The 24,600-nt window shown below is 41.7% G+C and overlaps 1 protein-coding gene across 1 annotated transcript in view; it reads right to left on the reverse strand.

Moving 5' to 3' along the window:
• Window positions 1-24,600, reverse strand: part of CACNA1I (calcium voltage-gated channel subunit alpha1 I) — a 2,042,880-nt gene that overhangs the window by 634,379 nt on the left and 1,383,901 nt on the right. The window contains exons 18-23 of the mRNA XM_082266478.1: window positions 11,110-11,178; window positions 10,796-10,980; window positions 4,790-4,916; window positions 1,894-2,019; window positions 1,691-1,780; window positions 785-977 (exon numbers count right to left, since the gene is read on the reverse strand). Coding sequence (XP_082122604.1) covers window positions 785-977; window positions 1,691-1,780; window positions 1,894-2,019; window positions 4,790-4,916; window positions 10,796-10,980; window positions 11,110-11,178 — 790 coding nt within the window. The remainder of the gene's footprint in view (window positions 1-784; window positions 978-1,690; window positions 1,781-1,893; window positions 2,020-4,789; window positions 4,917-10,795; window positions 10,981-11,109; window positions 11,179-24,600) is intronic.

Below are 24,600 nucleotides of genomic sequence, written 5' to 3' on the forward strand. Positions count from 1 at the left end.
AGAGTAATATTTAATGTTGTTTAGACAAAAGAGAAACACAAATAGACAAAGTTGATAAGAATGCCAGCTGTGATGCCACTAGTTCAGTGATGGCGAACCTTGGCATCCCAGATGTTTTGGAACTACATTTCCCATGATGCTCAACAACACTGCAGAATACACGAACATCATGGGAAATGTAGTTCCAAAACATCTGGGGTGCCAAGGTTCACCATCACTGCACTAGTTTAATATTATTGAATGAGAAATTTCGCTAATGTCCAATAATAAAAAAGTAGCAAGAGTGTTACTGTGGAAATATGTCAACTGTTTTTCCCATCAATCTCAAAAGACAATCACTAATAAACTGTATATGACATTTATTCATGCCTTGAAAGAGACATTGTGCATGCTAGCAAGATCACAAATGTAGGCCAGGATTGTTAAATAAACATTACTGTAAGAAATAATTAAGTAATTTATAACAATGATAACATGATGTAAAAATAGGTATTTACTTATATTGATGTTTTGTATGTTCGACAATATGGTTGATCTGAAAGCTTGTAGCACTATCTGCCAAACTGAATATAGCAGATGTTCTACAACAACAATATTAAATCCCTGATACATACTGTATATGCCAGGGAATTAAAAAAAAAACTGTTGATCTAGGTCTAGAAAATAAGTATTAAATGTTCATGGTAGATCATGGACACTAATAGTGGCACTGGAAGTGGGAGGAAGAAGATAGGAAGAAGTTATAGTGCCTACGAACCGACCAAACACTTAGGCTTTTTCTTACTCCTTCTTTTCTTTTCCAAGCGTCTCAGGCGCTTCTCCTCTCGTCTTCGGGCTTCCTCTGCTTCTTGATGTTGACGGCACTTATGGAAATTTTCTACTACTACCCCAACAAACATGTTGAGCACAAAAAAACTAACAATAAGTAGGAAGGAGATAAAATACAGCAACATCCAGGGGTTGTGATTGGTAATTGGCTAGAAAAAGAAACAAAAGTCACAAAATTTGCAACCTTTTTTTAGACAGTTCTGCCATTCATGTCTAAATTGTTACATATTACAAAACATAATTATCACTGTTGTCGATATTGTTATTGTAAATTGTTTTTAATATTACTAGTTAATAGGGTTATGCTGAGCATACACATCTGTAACAACAAATAGATGATTGCAGCCCATGTCATCTGTATACAATAATATACATAGTATTGATATGATTGTACCAAACAGACATATTTGAAAACAAAAAAGCATTTCTCCAGGCATGATCAAAATAGAACAACCTGTAAAAAAAAAAAAAAAAACATGCATATGTGGAAAATGTGTCCTTTTTTACAGTAGATGGTTCTATTTTGATCATGCCAGGATAGCTACGTGATTCAAAACAGTTGCATAACTTTGTACAAGCTCTGCTGAAATAAAGTATTACGAGTTGGTACAGACTATCATGTAGAATTACTGAATTAATATATTTAGATCTGGCACAAGCTAGTGAAATATGAGGCAACAATATATAACTCAAAATATTATATTAAACATTTACAATATCATTATATAATATTGCTCATGAGTTCTGTTTTACATTTGGATAACAATGGGATGAGAGAGGTTCAAGAACTTATGTAATAAAAATACACTGTTTTAATTGTACTTCATTGAGAAAATTAAACAAATCCAGAAATAATTGATACCTGCTGGTCCACAGCAACTGCATCAAGACCATTATACATAATATTAACCCATCCGTCTTTTGATGCCAAAACAAAAAGTGACATTAAAGCCTGGAATGAAAAGAAACAATTGAGAGTGAAGACAGAAAATAAATAATTACTAGATTTTTAAATCTTCATGTGACAATAAAGGGCTGTTGCTGGAAATGTAAGTTCAGTCTTACCTGTCCTAGATTATCAAAATTGTACTTGTGGTGTACCCATTTAAAATTGGCAGCCTCACAGTCTGACTTGTTGGTGACATTTCGAACATCTACACCAAGGCAGTAGAAAAATTTACCTTTAAAAAGCTAAAGGGCATACAAAGAGTGAGATGAAAAAACATGTAAATAAAATAATAAATTATTTAATGCACATATCTAGCAAGCAAACTTTATACACTCCATCTAATGTAGTGTTACTTACATTTGTACAAATGTTTTCAAAGAAGGAGTAAGCATGTGTATTTTTAGTAGAACTGATCAATAGGAACATCACTAAATTCATTTCATTCATTCATATGGAGCTGTGCTAGGAAGATTTGTGGTAGAGAAAGTCCCTATGTTAGTTTTTTTTTCCATTCTTTTATTTTATACCACTGTGCCAGTGTTTTAGAACAGGGGCGGGTAACCTTTAAAAGGTGAAGATCTACCTGAGCAACATGGAAGAGAACAAAGAGCACTGAAGTTTGGAATCCCCCCCCCCCTTTTTTTAAAGAAGTTTACTAGGAGGGCCCCAATAAAAAGTAAGGACAGCATGAAGAAAACTTATAAAAATATAATAAAACAAACATCACTGTAAAAGTATAAACTAAGCCTTTCTTAAAAGCTTTGGCCAGTGTAAGTAGTATGTAGGGCAGGGTCCAGGGTTCAGTAGTAGGTAGGGCAGTGTACATAGGTCAGCAGTAGGTAAGGCAGTGTACAGAGGTCAGTAGAGTGATAATGTAGGGCAGTGTAAAGGTGTGAATAGTATGTAGGTTAGTGTACAGAGGTCAGTAGGGTGTAGGGCAGTGTCCAGGGGTCGGTAGGATGTAGGGCAGTGTACATAGGTCAGTAGGATGTAGGGCAGTGTCCAGGGGGCAGCAGTATAGGGCATTGTACAGTGGTCAGTAGTATGTAGGGCAATGTACAGGGGTCAGTAATATGTAGAGCAGTGTGCAGAGGCCAGTAGGATGTAGGGCAGTGTACAAAGGTCAGTAGGATGTAGGGCAGTGTACAGGGGTCAGTAGTAAGTAGGGCAGTGTACAGAGGACAGTAGTATGTAGGGCAGTGTACGGGGGTCAGTAGTAGGTAGGGCACTGTACAGGGATCAGTAGTAGGTAGGGCAGTGTACAGAAGTCAGTATGTAGGGCAGGTTACAGTGGTCAGAAGGGCAGAGAACAGGGGTCAGTACGCAAGTAGGTGGGGGTCAGCAGGGGAGAAGATGGCTGTTTGCAGGGCAGCGGGTGGGGTCAGTAGGTAAGGAGTAAGTAATGGAGAGCACAGGGATCAGGAGTAAGTCATGCAGAGTTTGGTAGTAAGCAATGCAGAGTTCAGAGGTCAGAAGAATGTAACACAGAGAATGAAAACAAGAGAAGGGCACACCGACCTAGTGCAATTTCATTAAAAATATTTATTAAAGGATAAAACATGACACACATGATATTCACAAATGCATGTAGTATATACGCATGTCAAAACACAATGTAGACAAGTCGCCTCAAGGACTGCTGGGCTGCTCCAATGATACAAGGAGACCAGATGGTGTCCGTGATGGCTAGGGTAACGCGTTTCAAGTGGGAACCCTCTTCCCCAGAGTCTTGCTCTGAGACAGAGGGTTCTCCCTTGAAACGCATTAGCTTAGCGATCATGGACACAATCTGGTCTCCTTGCATAATTGGAGCAGTCCGGCTGGTCTTGAGGAAAATTGTCTACATTGTGTTTTGACATGTGTATATATTACATGTGTTTGTGAATATCATGTGTGTCACAATTTTGCCTTTAATAAATGTTTTTAATGGAATTGCACTAGGTTGTGCGCCCTTCTCTTGATTTCTTTTTATTTTAGCACTTGTGGATACCCATGGTCCTGAGAGGGTAGCAAGACTCTAGGCGTTGTCAATAAGGATTAAGACACACTTTCTTCCCTTGAGCATAACACCTGAGCGCAGGAGAGTTGCTTTCTTGAATGTAACACAGAGTTCAGAGAAAAGTCATAACACACAGCGCAGGGTCAGTTAAATGTAAGCAGAAGTCTGTGGTCATTAACAAGCAGCTGCTTGTTAAACAGTCTAATAAAGTAGGGCTGATATTCAAGAGCGTTGGTCTTTTAAAGCAAACATTCTATGAAGGTGTTGTTTAACTAGGAATTTATTGTAGTTACGACGTAATTTGTCCCCTGCTACTTTATTTTCATTTATAAGCTCACACATACAAAGACACAGCAATGTTTGATGTTCTCACACACAAAGCCTTTTACAGAAGAAAGAAAAAAATTAGAGGGTTAAAAAAAACAAAAATCTAGAAACCCTCTTATTTAATACCCACCGTAATGCTTATAGTCACTTTCCAGCCTAGAGATAACAGTCTGTGTGGTTGGCCTATTGTACATGGGTATTATAAAGAAAAGACAAAGCCCCGTAATATTACTTTGAATTGTGAATCATCTAAAGTTCATCATCAGATGCACTACTACTAGGGAATTAATGATGGGTGCAAGCTTGTTTTATTTGTATATGCATTCTGCCCCATATCAATTATGATGTGTTGTATTATATAAAATAATGCTGGGCCTACAAGTAAATCAAGTACACTGTATACCAACATTTAAAATGCTACATCAAAATAATTAAACTCTGTTGTGAAAAAAGTCTACAACATTTTTGCAAATTGCATTATACAGTAAATGCTAAATTTCAAACAAAAATCATTACAACATGTGTTAGTGTTATCTAAAAGCACTAATATCTAAAAACCCAGTAATAGGCCTATATATATATATATATATATATATATATATATATATATATATATATATATATATATATATATGTGGAATAATATATGTATATGTGCCAGTGCCAATACATATGCCAGTCAGTACCTGCACTCCAAGGATCCCAAAAATGATGAAGAAGGCACAACAAATCAGTACAATATTTCCAATTGGTTTTAAAGAAGATATTAAGGTTTCCACCACCAGCTTCAGGCCTGGGGCTCTGCTGATTACTCTGAAGCAAAAGGAAAAAAGAGGAATAGTAATGAATTCCTTTTGTCACCAATGATATTCTATTGTAAAAAAAAAAAATTATAATTTATAATGTGACATATTGAACCACTGGAATACTGCATGTCCCACACAATTGTAAAACCAATTTTCCCATTCTTTCCTAAGTGCAAGATCACATAGACTTTATTTTGGACACGATATTAAGGCATAGATATTTATACCTAAGTTAAATGGTCTTTTATGTTAACACAGCACACAAAGGCCTCATGCACACTGGTTTATTATAAACGTGGTTTAATCTGACAGGAAAAAATCATCATTATAAAGTAATTAAGTATAAAGTACTAGAGACCCAGACTTGAGTAAAAGTACAAGTGCTCTATCAAAAAAAAGACTTGAGTAGAAGTTGAAGTGCTCTTTAAGCACCACACTAAAGTAGAAGTACTAAAGTATTCAACATTTTTTGTACTTAAGTATTGCAAGTAGTTTATTTTAAAATTTACTACATATATATCCACTGTGGGACAGTATATTTACTATACTAAGAAAGCGGCAGCATTAGCTGGTTTGTATAAAGGTTGTACATTTATTCCAATATTGTGAGTCAAGCCAGTGAAATTCAAATTAGCCTATGATGCAGCACTGTTGATATTCCGATATCTTGGTATTTTGTTCTATGTAACTCTGTATTGAGTACCTATATATGTCAAATTCCAGCACTCTCTGTTTTGTTACATTGTGTGCTTATATGCCAAATTTCAGCACTCTCTGTTTTGATACATTGTGTGCTTACATGCCAAGCTCTAGCAGTCTTAGTTTTGTTACATTGTGTGCTTACTGTTGACCTTCTAGCTTTTTAATTGTTTCACCCCTGAGATAAACTGTGCTCCAGCATAATGGCAGTCTTTGTCCATATATTGATATATTCTTCTATTTAGCAAATAGAGTAAAAACTTGCCATTTATCTTGGGGGTGCATCATATATTATCTATTGATGGACGCTCGGTGGAGCTGTATGTTCCCTTTATTATTAGTTAGCTGACACACTGACAATCAGTGGCTTAACTATTTCAGTACTCTCCTAATAATCTCCCCTCGAGTGCAGACACCTGTGTCTGCACGGCTGATCGTTAATGGATGATTACTTAAGTGCACATCCAGCCCCCCAGTAACTAGCTCTGATGAAACCGATGCAAGGTCGGTGAAACTAGTCAGCAGCAGCGTCAGATGGATTTCCTCAACTGAACCTACCTCCCTGGTATACTATAGACCCCCAAACACCGGTCAACCTCGGCTTTCTTTGCATACAGCTCGCCATACCGGATTTGACGTGGGGCCGGCATACACGGACCCACACGTCGCTATTCTGAAGGAGGCTTGAGACACGCAGTGAATGAAAGTGCCGACGGAGGACTGTATGAGCCGGCGGGGTCATGTTACCCAGCATTGAGGTATGAACTTTGTTTTCACCAAGCCCGTACTTACCACGGTGCACGCCGCCCCTCCTGCCCAGCACGGATGAGTATATCCTGTTATATTTTGATACATCTCTGCATACTTCGGCGGCTTGGTATCTCATGACTCTGTGGACAGGCTGCACTGCATTCAATTTCAACAGTGGTTTTCCCTGTTTGGGAGTGCACTTTCCACGGGCTGTTTGCACCTTCCAGCAACACCATCATTAACTGTACTTCCACTATTATTTCTGGAAATTTCCTTTCATCAAGTTATAATCATACAAGCCATTTATCGGAGAACCAGACATTCTTCATTCATATTTTGGATTTTTTCCAAGTGGAGTTCATATCACCTTCCAGACCTGTTGATCCTGCCATTTGCATTCCAGTTTTATGCTTTTTTACTCACAGGATCATTATTTGCTGTGCTATTGACCACCTCAGGACCTGAGAAGTGTTCCATTGCTCATTCTACATGATTGGTTTGCTTCATGTGGTGCACCGCATGATTTCTCTTATGTTCACGGTTCAGTTGATGTACATCCACTGTCTCATGTGTTTTTAATTGATTTTATTATGTTTTGTTTTCACTAATGTGATGTGTTCCTTCACCAGGCACAAGTGCCTAATAAACAAATTCTATTTTTTCACTAATTCTTAGGATCTCTGCCATTATTATTGTATATCTGTGGTACTTATATTTGATCACCCTTTTTTGTGAACTGGTCAAGGATCCACTTCTTCGGGTCCATCCAATTCACAACCCCTGATTTTTTCAGGAAAAAATCATCATTATAAAGTAATTAAGTATAAAATACTAGAGACCCAGACTTGAGTAAAAGTACAAGTGCTCTATCAAAAAAAAGACTTGAGTAGAAGTTGAAGTGCTCTTTAAGCACCACACTAAAGTAGAAGTACTAAAGTATTCAACATTTTTTGTACTTAAGTATTGCAAGTAGTTTATTTTAAAATTTACTACTCGAGTACTGAAAGTAAAAGTACAAGTATTGTGTTATGTAGTTATTAAGGAAAGTAGTCAAAGGCCAGGGCCCCCCTCCCATTTTAGATCCCCCTTAGAGCAGGCCAGGGTCCGCCTCCCATTACAGATTCCCCTTAGAGTAGGCCAGGGTCCCCCTCCCATTATAGATCCCACTTAGAGCAGGTCAGGGTCCCCCTCCCATTAAAGATCCCCCTTAGAGCAGGCCAGGGCCCCACTCCCATTATAGATCCCACTAAGAGCAGGCCAGGGTCCCCCTCCCATTATAGATCCCACTTAGAGCAGGCCAGGGTCCCCCTCCCATTATAGATCCCCCTTAGAGCAGGCCAGGGCCCCCCTCCCATTATAGAGCCCACTTAGAGCAGGCCAGGGTCCCCCTCCTATTATATATCCCACTTAGAGCAGGCCAGGGTCCCCCTCCCATTATAGATCCCCCTTAGAGCAGGCCAGGGTCCCCCTCCCATTATAGAGTCCCCTTAGAGCAGGCCAGTGTCCCCCTCCCATTATAGATTCCCCTTAGAGCAGGCCAGTGTCTCCCTCCCATTATAGAGCCCCCTTAGAGAAGGCCAGGGTCCCCCTCCCATTATAGATCCCTCTTAGAGTAGGGCAGGCCAGGGCAGGTCCCTCCCCCCATTGAATAGATCCAATCCCCTTAGTGAGTGACTTGATTTCAAGACAGTTCTTACTTCTCCTACCTTAGGCTGTCTCAAGTCCTCCAGCCTCTCTCTCCACAGTCCCCAGTCCAGTCCCCCCTGCTGAAAGAAGAATATATTCCTACCTCCATCCAGTTCTCCCGTGCTGGGCGGCCACGCTACACAGTGCCCAGAGACAGTCTAGTAGTCTAGACTCTAGTAACTCACAGTCCCTCCCCCAGCCAGGGCCCAGAGAGATCACTCCGCAGGCAGGTGTCTCTCCTCTCTCGCCACCACCACTTCACTTGAGAGCCGAGCGGGAGGTGGTACTCGGGCCGAGCCAAGGGAGGGCAGAGGCGGCGAGGCTCTGCCCCTGAGCCATCGCATCAGGTCGGGGATTGGTCGTGACTTGTGAGTCTCAGAGACAGTGAGACTCGATTAAAAAAAGTCAGCAGCGGTGCGGGTTTGCAATGGAATGATTCGTAACATTTTTATAATTGTAACGAGTAACGATGCAGTAAAAGTATTAAACTCATCGGAAATATGTACTGAAGTAAAAGTGGAAGTAGGAGAAAAAATTATACTCTAGTAAAGTACAGATACCGCCTTTTAGTACTTAAGTACAGTAGTGAAGTAGTTCTACTTTGTTACTATACATCTCTGTTAAAAAAACACCTAAGCTGCATATTTTCAAACAGATTTAGGCACGTTTAGCTGCATTTATTTAATTGGCTAGAATTGTAATTTATTCTGGCCATTAAAATGATTAAATGCTCAAGTGCTAAACATGCCATTTTTGGCATTTTTTTATGCCCAAAAGCTCCTCTCCTGAACACAGTTCTTCTGCGTTGGAGCACACTAAGCCTTCAGCTTTAATAAAGTATTTCTTCACAGGGCTGTGTGTTTAGCTTTGTTTTAAGTTCACTTGCACTAAATAGTGAACTGGTTAGGGGACCCCTAAAACCAGTTTACTAAGTGGCTCCTCTACCACCAGGGTGACCAAAAGTTCTGTGCTCATTTGCATTGGGCACGGGTGTTATAAAGGGGATCCCCATATTATAAGGTGGTACCCCTTTCAAAGCACTCTTCTAAGCTGAAGGGCAGTAAGCCGGTAGGAGCATAGTATCATAGCTAATTTGCATTGGGCACAGGTGCTCATTTGCATTGGGCACTGGTGTTATAAAGGGGATCCCCATATTATAAGATGGTACCCCTTTCAAAGCACTCTTCTAAGCTGAAGGGCAGTAAGCCGGTAGGAGCATAGTATCATAGCTAAACATATCACCACTCCCTTATGACAGGGGAACCATATATGTGCATATTTTGCATGGAATTTTTTTAAGGGAGGGAGCTGCAGCATGATGAACTTGTTTTATTTATTAAACAGTAGTGTTTTATACCACTTTATTTTTTTTATTAGTAGTTAAAGGAGTTGTGAAGTCAGAAGGTTTTATATCTTAATGCATTCTATGCATTAATCACTTTAGGACCGCTCACTGTGCTGCTAATGCGGCACAGTGGCAGCCCTGGGTCCAGCAATGTAGACCCATGTCGCTGGACTCCTAGCTGTCTCGGCGGTGCGTGCGCGCCACCGGAGGCTCGCTGCCACATGAGGCATACATTTAACCCCTTGATCACCAACAGTGTTAACCCCTTCCCTGCGAGTGTCATTATTACAGTAACGGTGCATATTTTTAGCACTGATTACTGTAGTAATGTCATTGGTCCCCCCAAAAGTGTCAAAAATGTCAGTTAGGGGTCCGATCTATCGGAGTCCCGCAAAAATTTGCAGGTTGCCGCCATTACTAGTAAAAAAAAAACAATAAAAATGCAAATCTATCCCGTAGATAGTAAACACGATAACTTTTGCGCAAACCAATCAAAATACGCTTATTGCGATTTTTTTTTACCAAAAATATGTAGCAGAAAAAAAATTGGCCTAAAATGTTAAAAAATTTTGATTTATAATTTTATTTTTTGGGAATGTTATATATCAGAATGTGAAAAATGTAGTTTTTTTTCAAAATTGTCTCTCTTTTTTTCAAAAATTAAAAATTGCACAGGTGATCAAATACCACCAAAAGAAAGCTCTATTTGTGGGGGAAAAAAGGACATCAATTTCATTTGGGTACAGCATCGCACGACCGCGCAATTGTCCGTTAAAATAATGCAGTGCCGAATCGCAAAATATTTTTATTTTTTTTACCAAGCGTGTTATATTTAAGAATGCAAATAGAAAAAAAATACAATGCAAAAAACATGTATTATAAAGTCAAGAAATTGAGTTTTAATACTGTGATGGCAAAGGCCAGTAAAAAGTTTAAATAATGTTTGCCATAGGAATTCCAGCTCTATAGCTAGTTTTCCTAGATATGCTTATATAAGGAAAAAAACTCAGTATGGTCATCTGTAGAATTTTCTTTTTTTTTTTTTTGTATACAAACTTTTATTGAAAAACAGAAAATTGTGGTACAAGGAGGATTGACAAATTTGTCATGACAAGCAACGGTAACACAGGTCATCTGTAGAATTTCAGGGTTTGAAGAGATGCTGTCACCTACTTTGTACTCTAAAGCCACACAGGACAACTGCTGTGTAGTATGCATATTACTTTTGATAGGTACACTGTTATTGGGTCTGTGTTTTAAGGAATATTAATTTGCTTGCTTGCAGCTACCCTTTAATTATGTCATCTTAATTTAGCTTGCTACATATAAACTTTGACTTATTCATTAAGAGTTCTTGTAAGATGTATAACTAATTAAAATGGTATATAGTATCTGTTTTTTTTTACCTTAGAGGCCTTAATGTTCGTAGAAGTCGCAGCACCCTCAGAACTCCGAGAATTTTGGCTCCTCCAGCAGATGCCACAGAAACCACAATATCAATCAGTGATACAAAGACAAGGAAACCATCTAGAATGTTCCAACTGCTACGGAGGTATGCCCGGTTCCCAAAATAAAGTCCTAAAGAAACCACCTAGAGAAACAAAAGAAACCAGATAGAATCTACTCGAAAGTGAACAAGATAATCAGTTTTTCACTTGAATGAATGAGAAAACAAGTATGAATAAATAATTGGAAGCTGCACTTTCACACAGCAACATACCTTCAATGTCATCTCAGCTACAAATATAGCAGTAAAAATATAGTTTGATATACTGAGAAACAACCTTTCCTGGAAAAAAAGAAAAGTATAATTACTGATAACAGAAAAATAAGAGAACATTCTGTAGTGGAATACCGTAATATTTAATATGAGGTTCAATAAAAATAAACTCAGAAAATTTAAAAAAAATAAACTCTAAACAAAGTTTTAAGGAATTTGTATTTATTTTTGTGGTGTGCATTAAAAAATGACACAATGAAAACCTTAGGTTTGATGTAAATAGTCTGTAGGAAAGATTATTCCTTTACAGTCTTCAATTATTGTGTGAATATGGCAACCAAGATCTGGGAAGGATCTAGAACCAATCTGGAATTGACATACAGTGGGTACGGAAAGTATTCAGACCCCCTTACATTTTTCACTCTTTGTTATATTGCAGCCAATTGCTAAAATCATTTAAGTTCATTCTTCTTCCTCATGAATGTACACATAGCACCCCATACTGACAGAAAAACACAGAATTGTTGACATTGTTGCAGATTTATTAAAAAAGAAAAACGGAAATATCACATGGTCCTAAGTATTCAGACCCTTTGCTGTGACACTCATATATTTAACTCAGGTGCTTTCCATTTCTTCTGATCATCCTTGAGATGGTTCTACACCTTCATTTGAGTCCAGCTGTGTTTGATTATACTGATTGGACTTGATTAGGAAAGCCACACACCTGTCTATATAAGACCTTCCAGATCACAATGCATGTCAGAGCAAATGAGAATCATGAGGTCAAAGGAACTGCCTGAAGAGCTCAGAGACAGAATTGTGGCAAGGCACAGATCTGGCCAAGGTTACAAAAAGATTTCTGCTGCACTTAAGGTTCCTAAGAGCACAGTGGCCTCCATAATCCTCAAATGGAAGACGTTTGGGACGACCAGAACCCTTCCTAGAGCTGGCCGTCCGGCCAAACTGAGCTATCGGGGGAGAAGAGCCTTGGTGAGAGAGGTAAAGAAGAACCCAAAGATCACTGTGGCTGAGCTCCAGAGATGCAGTCAGGAGATGGGAGAAAGTTGTAGAAAGTCAACCATCACTGCAGCCCTCCACCAGTCGGGGATTTATGGCAGAGTGGCCCGACGGAAGCCTCTCCTCAGTGTAAGACACATGAAAGCCCGCATGGAGTTTGCTAAAAAACACCTGAAGGACTCCAAGATGGTGAGAAATAAGATTCTCTGGTCTGATGAGACCAAAATAGAACTTTTTGGCCTTAATTCTAAGTGGTATGTGTGGAGAAAACCAGGCACTGCTCATCACCTGTCCAATACAGTCCCAACAGTGAAGCATGGTGGTGGCAGCATCATGCTGTGGGGGTGTTTTTCAGCTGCAGGGACAGGACGACTGGTTGCAATCGAGGGAAAGATGAATGCGGCCAAGTACAGGGATATCCTGGACAAAAACTTTCTCCAGAGTGCTCTGGACCTCAGACTGGGCCGAAGGTTTACCTTCCAACAATGACCCTAAGCACACAGCTAAAATAACGAAGGAGTGGCTTCACAACAACTCCGTGACTGTTCTTGAATGGCCCAGCCAGAGCCCTGACTTAAACCCAATTGAGCATCTCTGGAGAGACCTAAAAATGGCTGTCCACCAACGTTTACCATCCAACCTGACAGAACTGGAGAGGATCTGCAAGGAGGAATGGCAGAGGATCCCCAAATACAGGTGTGAAAGACTTGTTGCATCTTTCCTAAAAAGACTCCTGGCTGTATTAGATCAAAAGGGGGCTTCTACTAAATACTGAGCAAAGGGTCTGAATACTTAGGACCATGTGATATTTCAGTTTTTCTTTTTTAATAAATCTGCAACAATGTCAACAATTCTGTGTTTTTCTGTCAGTATGGGGTGCTATGTGTACATTCATGAGGAAGAAGAATGAACTTAAAAACTTAAATGATTTTAGCAAATGGCTGCAATATAACAAAGAGTGAAAAATGTAAGGGGGGTCTGAATACTTTCCGTACCCACTGTAACTGTTTACTAATCTTCAATATTAAAAATTATGGACTGAGATGAGCAAATCCTGATAAAATAGTCAGGGTGCAGCTCTTGACATCTGTTCCTATACACTCAGTATAATGCTGGTTCCATTTTGTCATTGAGGGATTCTGCCTCCAGTCTCATGCTACAAGGTCAGAAAAATATGCAATACTTCAATGATTTATTACTGATTGATAAAGATGGTCAAAGAATTAAAATCCACCTGGACCAGCAAGGCAAAAAGATAATTACCGGTATATACAACATATACTCTCCATATTTCCCACCCAATCCTGTTTCCAACAGTTTGCCTTTGGATAATACACATCAATAAAATAATAGGGGGAGATTTCAACTTCATAATGATTGACATAGAGGAAGGAACAGCACAGGTAAAATAATACTATTCAACTAGAGAGAAACAAAATGTATGCTAAAATGAAATGACAGAGGTTTCAATACATACTGTAGTTATATAGTTAACCAGATTGAAAAAAGTCATAGTTAATCACGTTGACACAAGTTTATTTAGTTCAACCAACAGAATACATAAATCATTAGAATAAATAGAAAATCTTCGTATACAGAAAAAACCCCACAGGTGATCCAGGGGAAGGTAAATGAAAAAAAATCACTATAAAGCACGACCCAATTTGCTCCAATGAGAGGAGTATGATGTCTTTCCTGATCCTCCTGGAAAGCAGTTGGATATTCTGTGGATCAACAGTCTCTGGTCTTATTACCTATTAATGTTAACATACAGTTTTGCGCATTTAGCAATGCATCTAGCTTCTTTTAAAAAACAATCCACTGAGCTGGCCAGAACTAGTTCTTGAGTGTCCCACATTTTTACATTTTACTGTGAAGAAACGTTTCAATATGCTACAGGATTTTCCTGTCCCATGCAGAGTGATACCAAGTGCACTTCGCCCAGGACCTTTCTTGAAGAGTGAGGCCAGCAGATGCTGGAAGAGGAAAGGGTCAGTGTATAAAACATTTCATACACTGCACTTTTGCAATGGGCAAATTATCATTTAAAAAAAAAGCGTTATATTAGGCTGCTTTCACACTGACCCGCAAGGTTTGGTGCACTTTTAGAAAGTGCACCACACCCAGAATATGTAATAGAAGTCTACGGCTCAGTATAACTAACCTGCAGGAAAGCTGCAGGTGCATTGCACTGCACATGTGGTGCAGGTAAACCGCACCGCATCACTGTGAAAGCAGCCTTATAGTGGGCTCAGGACAGTAAGGTCTCATTTACATTTGTGGTAATGGGGGGCAGCAAAACCCTATAGTTTATTGTGGCCGGCGACCGGCTACCAAATCACTTAAGTGGCCCTCGCTCTTCAAAAGGTTGAGCACCCCTGCTGTACATGATGATCATATCCCGCCTTAATTGCCTCTACTGAATAGAGAATAAATTAAATTCAGCCATGTTTTCCTCAGAGCTGAGGTCCTCTGTTATTTCTTTATTTTTTTTCCAAAATCTGTTATTTCTTATCAGTTTAATTACCCTTCTCTGAACTCTCCATTTCCCCAATATTCTCTTGGTGAACTGCTACTCAAAACTGAACTGATTTGTATAGGGGCAAAATTATGTTTCCCCCTTTGGAGTCTATACCTTCTTTTAGTACAAAAAACTGCACAGCCATCCCCGCAGGAGCTACTTGGTAATTTGGGTTCTCTGTTCTACGCCTCAACTCTAAGAACAACCTCAACTCCTGTGACACACCTGGTTGAATAAAAGTTAATGCAAGCACTTACTGTATAAGAACATGAGTAAAGATAAATTTAACACTGGTTGTGAATTAGTACCAGGAAATAGACATAAGACTGTTTGGAGGTAAATTAACTCAATGTATTGGCACGGTTTGAAGTATATGGTGGTTGGGGTATATGGTTGTTTGAGCATAAATGAGCATACAGAATGTAGATTCAGACACAGAAAGCATCCAATCAAGAGGTAATGGTACTACTACGCCAAAATCAGACACAGTCTGCTAGACAGTATAGTCACTATGCCAAAGTAGCTTAGAATAGAGTTCTGTATCGCTAGACTGGAATCAACACAAAAATCACCAAAGTCAGCAATTAACAATGAATATACTGTAAGCATTAGCAAAAATGTGAATTATAATAATATCACTAGTTTAGAATGCAATGGCTAGGACAATGGCTAGGACCTACAAGGGTATTGTTCAATGTACTCTTAGAGGTACGTCTTAGCATAACCAATAGGTAAATGTATCTGTGTAAAAGCTGTAAAGGGCAGTCATAAGTCCAAACTATTCAGCTGGCTAGTGTTGGGGCCCAATTGTACCATTGGTGCAGATGGGTACAGTCCCAGTCACACCTGCAGGCAGCAAATAAGGCTACCACGTAGATGGCTGTGTGGTCAGTTATAAAAGGGCTGAGATTTTCTTTTTAACAGCAGATAGTAAATCCCCATAACAGCAGCTCACTAGTCCCGGCGATATTGAAGCTCACCATCTGGTCACACACAGTTAATAGTCCACTCTCTACTCTGCATCCAGGTGACTCTCTCTGTCGGCACCCCCAAACTCAGCACTCCAAATCTTGCTTTGGCCACTGATATGCATCAGTTAAGGAGAGGGATATGCATTCTCTGGTATCCCTCATGGCAAGAGCAGCCAGAGAAATACTGCTCTTTTCTCAACCTATCACTGTCTCCATCTGGAAACTGTAGTCCAATGATCCATAAGTGTCCATACCATGGCCTGCTTCCTGAACTTAATTTCCCACATTTCATTGTAGCCAACATATAGGTCTCATTAATTCATTAGGCTTGTCTGCTCTCCCTACTGGTTGGTGACAGGCAATATTGCTAGGTCCAGCATGAACAATTTAGTGAACGCATAGAGAGCATCTTCAGCACATTGTCCTAACTGTTGGTTATGTAATAAGATGAGGCATTGAGATCTTGAGAGATGTAGAATTCAGCTTTGCCTACATAGGAGAATAGCATACATATGTGAGAACAGCATTATAGGAGAGAGCAGAGAGAAAAAAAAAAACGTGCTTACTGTGCAGAATTGTTGCCTTATAAGAAGTTTATGTGTAATCTCCATTACCAGCTGTAAATAATCTTATAATTATGAATGTAACAACTTCCCAAAAGACCCTGTTATACAGGATGGGTGAAGTTGCCAGGAGAAATATTCTAATTACTAGTCCTGTACGTGAAAAAGCTTTTCTTGGTGCCTAAGCTTGTTTATCTAAACAATGAGACCCAAACCTCTTTGTTCTATAAATATTCATTTCAAAGGATCCCTTGTTTAGATATGCAATGAAGGTGGCCATCTTTTCCCGATATGGACAATTTGCCCAGGATATGACCTGGCATAATTAATTCCCCCCCCCCCCCAAGAGAGGAGGTGCTAGTGAGGTCTGAGTTATGCTAAATCTAGGGGATGGGGAAATTGTCCACTCCTGGATGAGATAGGCCTGGATGTAAGAGAGGGGTAAGATAGTTCCAACAATCAGGATGGCCCCATGTGAGTCTATGAGAGATAGGTTTATATTAGTTTAAATCACGGAAGAGAGAACTCTTGAACACCAAACTAGAATGGTGCCCTCATGTGCAATAGCATGGTAATTATGGAATATACCTCTTACACTTGTATCTAAATGTTTGTCCTATATCTTTTCTCTCTCCTTGTTTGTATTTAGTAATATGTTGGAGCTCTCTTAATAATGTTTTTTTTTTTTTTTTTTGTATGTAACTAGATAGATTGTTTTTTGTTAGACTTTCATATGATTTACCAATACATTTCTGTTGTTGTGTTAAAACTTTCACTCATGGTCCAAGAGAACTCTCATTTACCAAATCATATCAGGAAAATATGAAATATCATAATATATAGATTTGGGCAACATAATATACAAGCATATACTGTATAAGCACACAAATGCTAGTATATCACTATAGCGCAAACTATAGTTTGAAGTGCATAGTACATGCTCTTGCACTTCCAACACTTCTTCTCAACAGCATTGCTTTGCTGTATGAAGACTATGACATTTCTTTAACTATGGCTTGGTAAATGCATCCTCAGTCAAGTGTTCTATCAGGCAAATTTGAATGTCAATAACTAGTGTTGAGCGAACACGGACTGTATTATTTGTGTTCGTACCGAATAATTGGATTTTTGTTACGCGAACACGGACCCGAAAACTTTACTGTATGTTCGGGTTTAAAATCCGTGTTCAGTCATTTTATTTCCTGTTTTGCATGTAATGGCGCGCTTTTAATGGCGGGCTTTCAACAGCCAATCAACAAGCGTTTAACTGGTGTGCCTTAAGCCATCCCAGCCATGCCTACTAATGTATTAGTAGCTGTGATTGGCCATCTGAAGCATGTGACCATGTCTTTATAAGTTCGAGAGCCCCAGCGCGCTGCGTCATTCTGCTGTAGTTTAGGGACAGAGCACACATCATACGTGCTGGCTGCTGATTAGGGACAGACAATGATTCTGTGAAAAATTGTGTCCGAAAAGAATTCAGGGACAGGTCGGAGTGCAGGCAGGGAAAGCTATTAGAGCATTTTAGGGCCAGGCTGGAGATTAGGCAGGGTCAGTCTACATCGATTTTGCTGTGTGGGGGGTGGTGCAGTGAACGATCTTATTGAGCATATTAGGGACAGGCTGGAGATTAGGCAGGGACAGTCTACTTCGATTTTGCTGTGTGGGGGGTGGTGCAGTGAACGATCTTTTTGCCCTCACTTGAGCCCACTGAGGAGGAGGAGGGAGAAAAAAAAAATCTATTTTTATCAGTCATTTGTGTGCAGCGTTCATCAGCTATATTTTACTAAAAGTTAAAAGGGATTGTTTGCTACAGTGCTGACTCTGAGCTGACTGTGACATAAGACACTGCTGTGTTCACATGTGCTATTGAGTGATTTTCAATTTTATACACTTTTTTCTATTCCACTATTCAATATACACCCTTTTGGGTCAAAAAAAATTAAATTGTGGCATAGTCTGTACTAATCTATTTAAAAATTACAAACTTAAAGGGGAATTTTCTTTTTTTTTCCCTTCATAGCCTGCTGCAGAGCTGACTGTGACATAAAACATAAGACACTGCTGTGTTCACATGTGCTATTGAAAAATCACCAATTTTATATCATATTTTCTATTCCGCTATTCAATCTACACCCTTTGGGGTAAAAATAATTAAATTGCGGCATAGTCTGTATCGGTACGTGTGAGATACACCTTCCAAATTTTTGGGGCGCATCTTACACCGCCGAGGATTGCAGGGTGCTTCAGTTTGCCTCCTGTTCCGAACTCCTCCTACTCCTCATCCTGCCTTTAGGGTACAAAAAATAGTATTCGGGGCCTAGTCTGGGTCTGTACGTGTGAGATAGATACATCTTTTGATATCATATTTTCTATTCCGCTATTCAATCTACACCCTTTGGGGTAAAAAGAATTAAATTGCGGCATAGTCTGTATCAAAATGTGTGAGATACACCTTTCCAATTTTTGGGGCGCATCTTACACCGCCGAGGATTGCAGGGTGCTTCAGTTTGCCTCCTGTCTGTTCCGAACTCCTCCTACTCCTCATCCTGCCTTTAGGGTACAAAAAATAGTAATCAGGGCCTAGTCTGGGTCTGTACGTGTGAGATAGATACACCTTTTGATATCATATTTTCTATTCCGCTATTCAATCTACACCCTTTGGGGTAAAAAGAATTAAATTGCGGCATAGTCTGTATCGGTACGTGTGAGATACACCTTTCCAATTTTTTGGGAGCATCTTACACCGCCGAGGATTGCAGGGTGTTTTAGTTTGCCTCCTGCCTGTTCCGAACTCCTCCTACTCCTCATCCTCATCCTGCCTTTAGGGTACAAAAAATTGTAATCGGGGCCTAATCTGGGTTTGTACGTGTGAGATACACCTTTTGATATCATATTTTCTTTTCCGCTATTCAATCTACACCCTTTGGGGTAAAAAGAATTAAATTGCGGCATAGTCTGTATCGGTACGTGTGAGATACACCTTCCAAATTTTTGGGGCGCATCTTCCACCGCCGAGGATTGCAGGGTGCTTCAGTTTGCCTCCTGTTCCGAACTCCTCCTACTCCTCATCCTCATCCTGCCTTTAGGGTACAAAAAATTGTAATCGGGGCCTAGTCTGTGTTTGTACGTGTGAGATACACCGCTTTATAAAAATTTTTCTATTCCGCTATTCAATATACACCCTTTTGGAGTGTAAAAAATTAAATTACGGCATAGTCTGTATCGGTACGTGTGAGATACACCTTTTTAAATTTGTTTGGCGCATCTCCTTCCACCGCCGAGGATTGCAGGGTGATTCAGTTTGCCTCCTGTTCCGATGTCAGGGCACAAACACCAGGAGAAGGGCTCTAGGACCCAGCAGCGCTATCAGCACTTTGGCAGGAGAAGGACTTTAGGACCCAGCAGCACTACCAGCAATTTATCTGGGCCTATTTAAGGAAACCTGCCAGTGATTTTAGTTGCTGGTTGATCTTCAGCTCCTCCAGTGTGTTATCCCTGTGATATTCCAGTTCCTGTCTCCTGTTACCAACCCGGCTTGTCCTTGACCTGTCTCCTGATTGCTTCTTGTGTTTGACCTCGGCTATCCACCTGACCACGCTTGCTCTGATATCCACCTGGCTCCTGATCTCGGCTATCCACCTGACCACGCTTGCTCTGATATCCACCTGGCTCCTGATCTTGGCTATCCACCCGACCACGTTCCAGTCTCAGCATTATCCAAGTCCTGCAAACACCTCACGGGCGCCACCTGTCTGCTGATTCCACTCCAGCACTCCAGCTGTACTCTGGATCCTCCTGCACACAATCCAGCAGGCGACCCGTGCTACTTTGGGCCTGACCTCTCCTGTTCTCATCCTCAGGGGGGTCTGGAACTTAGCCGCAAGGGAAGCCCTCTCTCTCCATTGGCCTCTAGCACCAGGTACGTGATAGTATCAACCAGCCAAGATGTCTGAGGCCGAGAGAGGTGCTTCCGCATTAGAGGCCCTATGTCAGCAGATTACAGTTCTTACACAAGCAGTCCAGAGCTTACAAGATGGCTACTTTCAGCTGGAAGGATGCCTTCACCCTCTCAGTTGTTCTGCTACAGCCGCACCTGCTATGGGTTTACCCCCTCCGGAGCCCAGAGTTCCCACTCCCGATCGCTTTTCAGGTGACCGACGGAAATTCAGAGCTTTCAAAAATGCTTGTGACCTTTACTTTGCCCTGCAACCAAGGACTTTTTCTCTTGAGACTGTCAAGGTGGGTTTCATCATTTCACTCTTATCTGATGAGCCACAGTCCTGGGCTCATAATCTCATTGAGCAAAAGAACTCAGTCCTGGATTCAGTTTTCACCTTCTTTGAAGCTATGGCTACCTTATATGATGATCCACAACGGACGGCCACCGCAGAGTCGGCCCTTCATGCTCTTGTACAAGGCAGACGACCTGTGGAGGATTACATTGTGAAATTTCGCAAGTGGTCAGCTGATACTGGGTGGAATGATGCGGCCCTAAAATACCAGTTCCGGCAAGGCTTATCTGAGTCTCTCAAGGACGAGTTGGCTAGGATTGAGGCTCCCGCCTCACTAGAAAGTCTCATCCAAGTCTCTATCCAACTAGACCGACGGCTGCGGGAGCGAAGGTCCGAACGCACTCAGACCCTTCGACCCACATGGATAATGCCAAAGGTCCCAGGACCAACACTCCCAGCCTCTATTCCCCAGTCCATGAATATGTCCGATGGGGAACCCATGCAAACTGGCCTACTCCGCCCTGCTTTAACCCCTGAAGAGAGAGCACACAGACGACAGGATAACTTGTGTCTCTACTGTGGGACTTCGGGCCACTTCCTTCGCAGTTGTCCTGTTCGCCCAAGGAAGTCCAGCCTTCCACGCCCCTCTTACCTTCAGTTGTCTGGGACTATATCCACTCATTTAATTCTCCCCATCTCTCTGCAGGTGGATGGAAAGGAAGTAAAGCTGCAGGCGATCATTGACTCTGGAGCCTGTAGTTGCTTCCTGGATATCAACCTAGCCAAGAACTTGCGCATACCCCTGAAACTGAAGGAAAAAAGACTTAATGACATTTAGCAGATGGCACTGCTCCTAGCTCTGGACCAGTCACTCAGGAGACTATCCCTGTCCTTGCCACAACAGAAGCAGGCCATCGGGAATTCCTCCGCTTTGATGTCATCAGGTCTCCTATTTTCCCAGCCATCCTAGGGATACCCTGGCCCAAATTGACTGGCCCAAGGGAGAAATCATCTTCTCATCTTCCTATTGTCAGCAACACTGTGGCGTCCCCACGCCTGTCAACTCTTCAGTGTGTCTCTCCGTTCAACCTACACCGGATCCCTGTCATGCTGTTCCTTCAGCCTACCTTGACTTCCTTGATGTGTTTGACAAAAAAGGTGCCGATGCCTTGCCCCCACATCGGTCCTACGACTGCCCAATTGAGTTGCTACCTGGAGCAGAAGTCCCCTTTGGGCGCATCTTTCCGTTATCCGAAGTGGAGCTGGAGGCCCTCCGACAATATATAGATGAAAACCTTGCCAAAGGATTCATCCGCCCTTCATCGTCACCTGCTGGAGCTGGCATTTTCTTCGTCGAGAAAAAGGATCGTTCTCTCAGACCATGCATTGACTATAGGGACCTTAATAAAATTACTATCAAAAACAAATACCCACTCCCTCTCGTCCCTGAGTTATTCCAAAGATTCCGAACAGCCCAGGTTTTCACGAAGTTGGACTTGCGGGGGGCCTATAACCTGGTTCGTATTAGGGAAGGTGATGAGTGGAAGACCGCCTTCCGAACACGCTTTTGTCACTTTGAGTACCTTGTGATGCCCTTCGGGCTATGTAATGCCCCCGCCACATTCCAACATTTTGTGAATGATATTTTCAGAGAATACCTTGACCTGTTCTTAATCGTCTATCTGGACGACATACTAATTTTCTCAGCCTCGCTTGAACTCCATCGAGAGCACGTCAGAAAAGTGTTAAAGACCTTAAGAACCCATGGCTTATATGCTAAAGCAGAAAAGTGTGAGTTCGAGAAACAATCTATCCAGTTCTTAGGACTCATAATCTCCACGAAAGGGATTTCCATGGATCCTCAGAAGGTATCAGCAATCTTGGGGTGGCCTGCACCTTCTGACAAGAAAGGGGTCCAGAGGTTTGTGGGCTTCGCTAATTTTTATAGGAAATTTATTCGGAATTTCTCAACTATTATTGCCCCGATCACCCAGCTCACTCGCCTGCACTCACGCTTCACCTGGAACCAAGATTCTCAAGCGGCTTTCGAAAAACTGAAGGCTCTCTTCACCTCTGCTCCAGTGTTGCAACACCCTGACCCAGCTCTTCCCTTTGTCCTTGAGGTGGACGCATCCGAAGTAGCTACGGGAGCCGTGCTCTCGCAGCGTCAGGGCCCAAAGGCCCTGCTCCACCCAGTAGCCTATTGCTCCAGGAAGCTGAATCAGGCCGAAAGAAACTATGACGTGGGTGACAGAGAACTCCTGGCAATTAAAGTCGCTCTCGAAGAATGGAGGTGCCTCCTGGAGGGCACTAACCATCCAATTATGATCTTCACAGATCACAAAAATTTGGAATATTTAAGATCTGCAAAACGCCTAAGACCTCGACAAGCCAGGTTGGCCTTATTCTTTTCGAGATTTAATTTCCACTTGACATACCGCCCAGGTTCCAAAAATGGGAAAGCCGATGCCCTGTCCAGGATGTTCCCCGAATCTGCTGAATGTGCTCCTCCAAGCACTATCTTATCTGCGCAAAATTTTTTGCTGATTCAACCTAACCTAAAGGCATCCATTGAACAAGCTTCTGTATCGTGCCCCGAATCCGAACATGACTCGTTAAGGAGGCAGGGTGGATTACTTTGGCACCAGGACAAAATCTTTGTACCTCAAGAAGCTAGGTCTCTGGTTCTCAGGGCATTCCACGACCACCGACTTGCAGGGCACTTTGGGGCCCGTAAAACTAACGAGCTCATTCAGCGGTCCTTTTGGTGGCCTAACCTCAGTCGGGACTGTAGATCCTACGTCAAGTCATGCACCATATGTCTACGTAGCAAAAGTGACAAAGTCAAAGCCTGGGGGTTATTAAGACCCTTGCCTATCCCTAATCGCCCCTGGGAAATGATTTCTATGGATTTTATTGTTGATCTTCCTCCCTCTGAAAGATTCACGACCATCCTTGTTGTGGTAGACCGATTATCAAAAATGGCCCACTTCATACCAATGATTGGTACTCCCTCTGCAGCGGAAACCGCTCACATGTTTATCAAGGAGATCATAAGACTTCATGGACTACCAAAGAACATTGTTTCGGATCGGGGGTGCAATTCACCTCTAGGTTTTGGAGAGCCCTTTGTAAAGCCTTGGAAGTGGAACTCTGCTTATCATCTGCCTACCATCCCCAAAGTAATGGGCAAATGGAGCGTACTAACCAAACCCTCGAGCAATACCTCCGCTGCTTTTCAGCTTTTTCCCAAGATGACTGGGCATCCCTGCTTCCGCTGGCGGAATTTGCCTATAATAACTCTGTCCATTCAGCTACAAATCAGTCCCCATTCTGGGCTAATTATGGATTCCACCCTGCTGCCCTGCCTGAAATTATGCCTGAAACTTCTGTACCCACCTTGCAGGACAGACTTGTTTTCATTCAAAACAATTATCAGGTCCATACAGAAAGCCCAAGTGGATTACAAAAAACACTTTGATCGGAAACGGAGGGGAAATCCTTCCTTCAAGGTTGGGGACAAAGTGTGGCTGTCTACTGCCAACCTGAAAATGGCCTGCCCTTCACGGAAGCTAGGGCCAAGGTATATTGGGCCTTTTCAGATCAAACGGGAAATTAACCCAGTGGCTTACGAACTATCTTTGCCTGACTCATATAGGATCCATCCGGTTTTTCACGCCTCCTTGCTTAAACCAACTGTTCCAGATCCATTTCCAGGGAGGCCACCTCCACCACCAGTGACGATTGGTGAGGACACAGAATTCGAGGTGGAAGCAATCCTGGACTGCAGGAAGAGAGGGAGACAAACCCAATTCTTAATTAAATGGAAAGGGTATCCACCCGAAGAAAGCTCATGGGAACCTGAAGCCAATGTACATGCCCCCAGACTCCTCCAAGAGTTTAAGGACAAATACCCAGAGAAAATTTCTCAAATAGGCATCCGGAGGCTGCCCGTCAGGGGGGGGGGGGGCACTGTCAGGGCACAAACACCAGGAGAAGGGCTCTAGGACCCAGCAGCGCTATCAGCACTTTGGCAGGAGAAGGACTTTAGGACCCAGCAGCACTACCAGCAATTTATCTGGGCCTATTTAAGGAAACCTGCCAGTGATTTTAGTTGCTGGTTGATCTTCAGCTCCTCCAGTGTGTTATCCCTGTGATATTCCAGTTCCTGTCTCCTGTTA

Source organism: Pelophylax lessonae (genome assembly GCF_965119305.1).
Source record: "Pelophylax lessonae genome assembly, chromosome: 8".
NCBI lineage: Eukaryota > Metazoa > Chordata > Amphibia > Anura > Ranidae > Pelophylax > Pelophylax lessonae.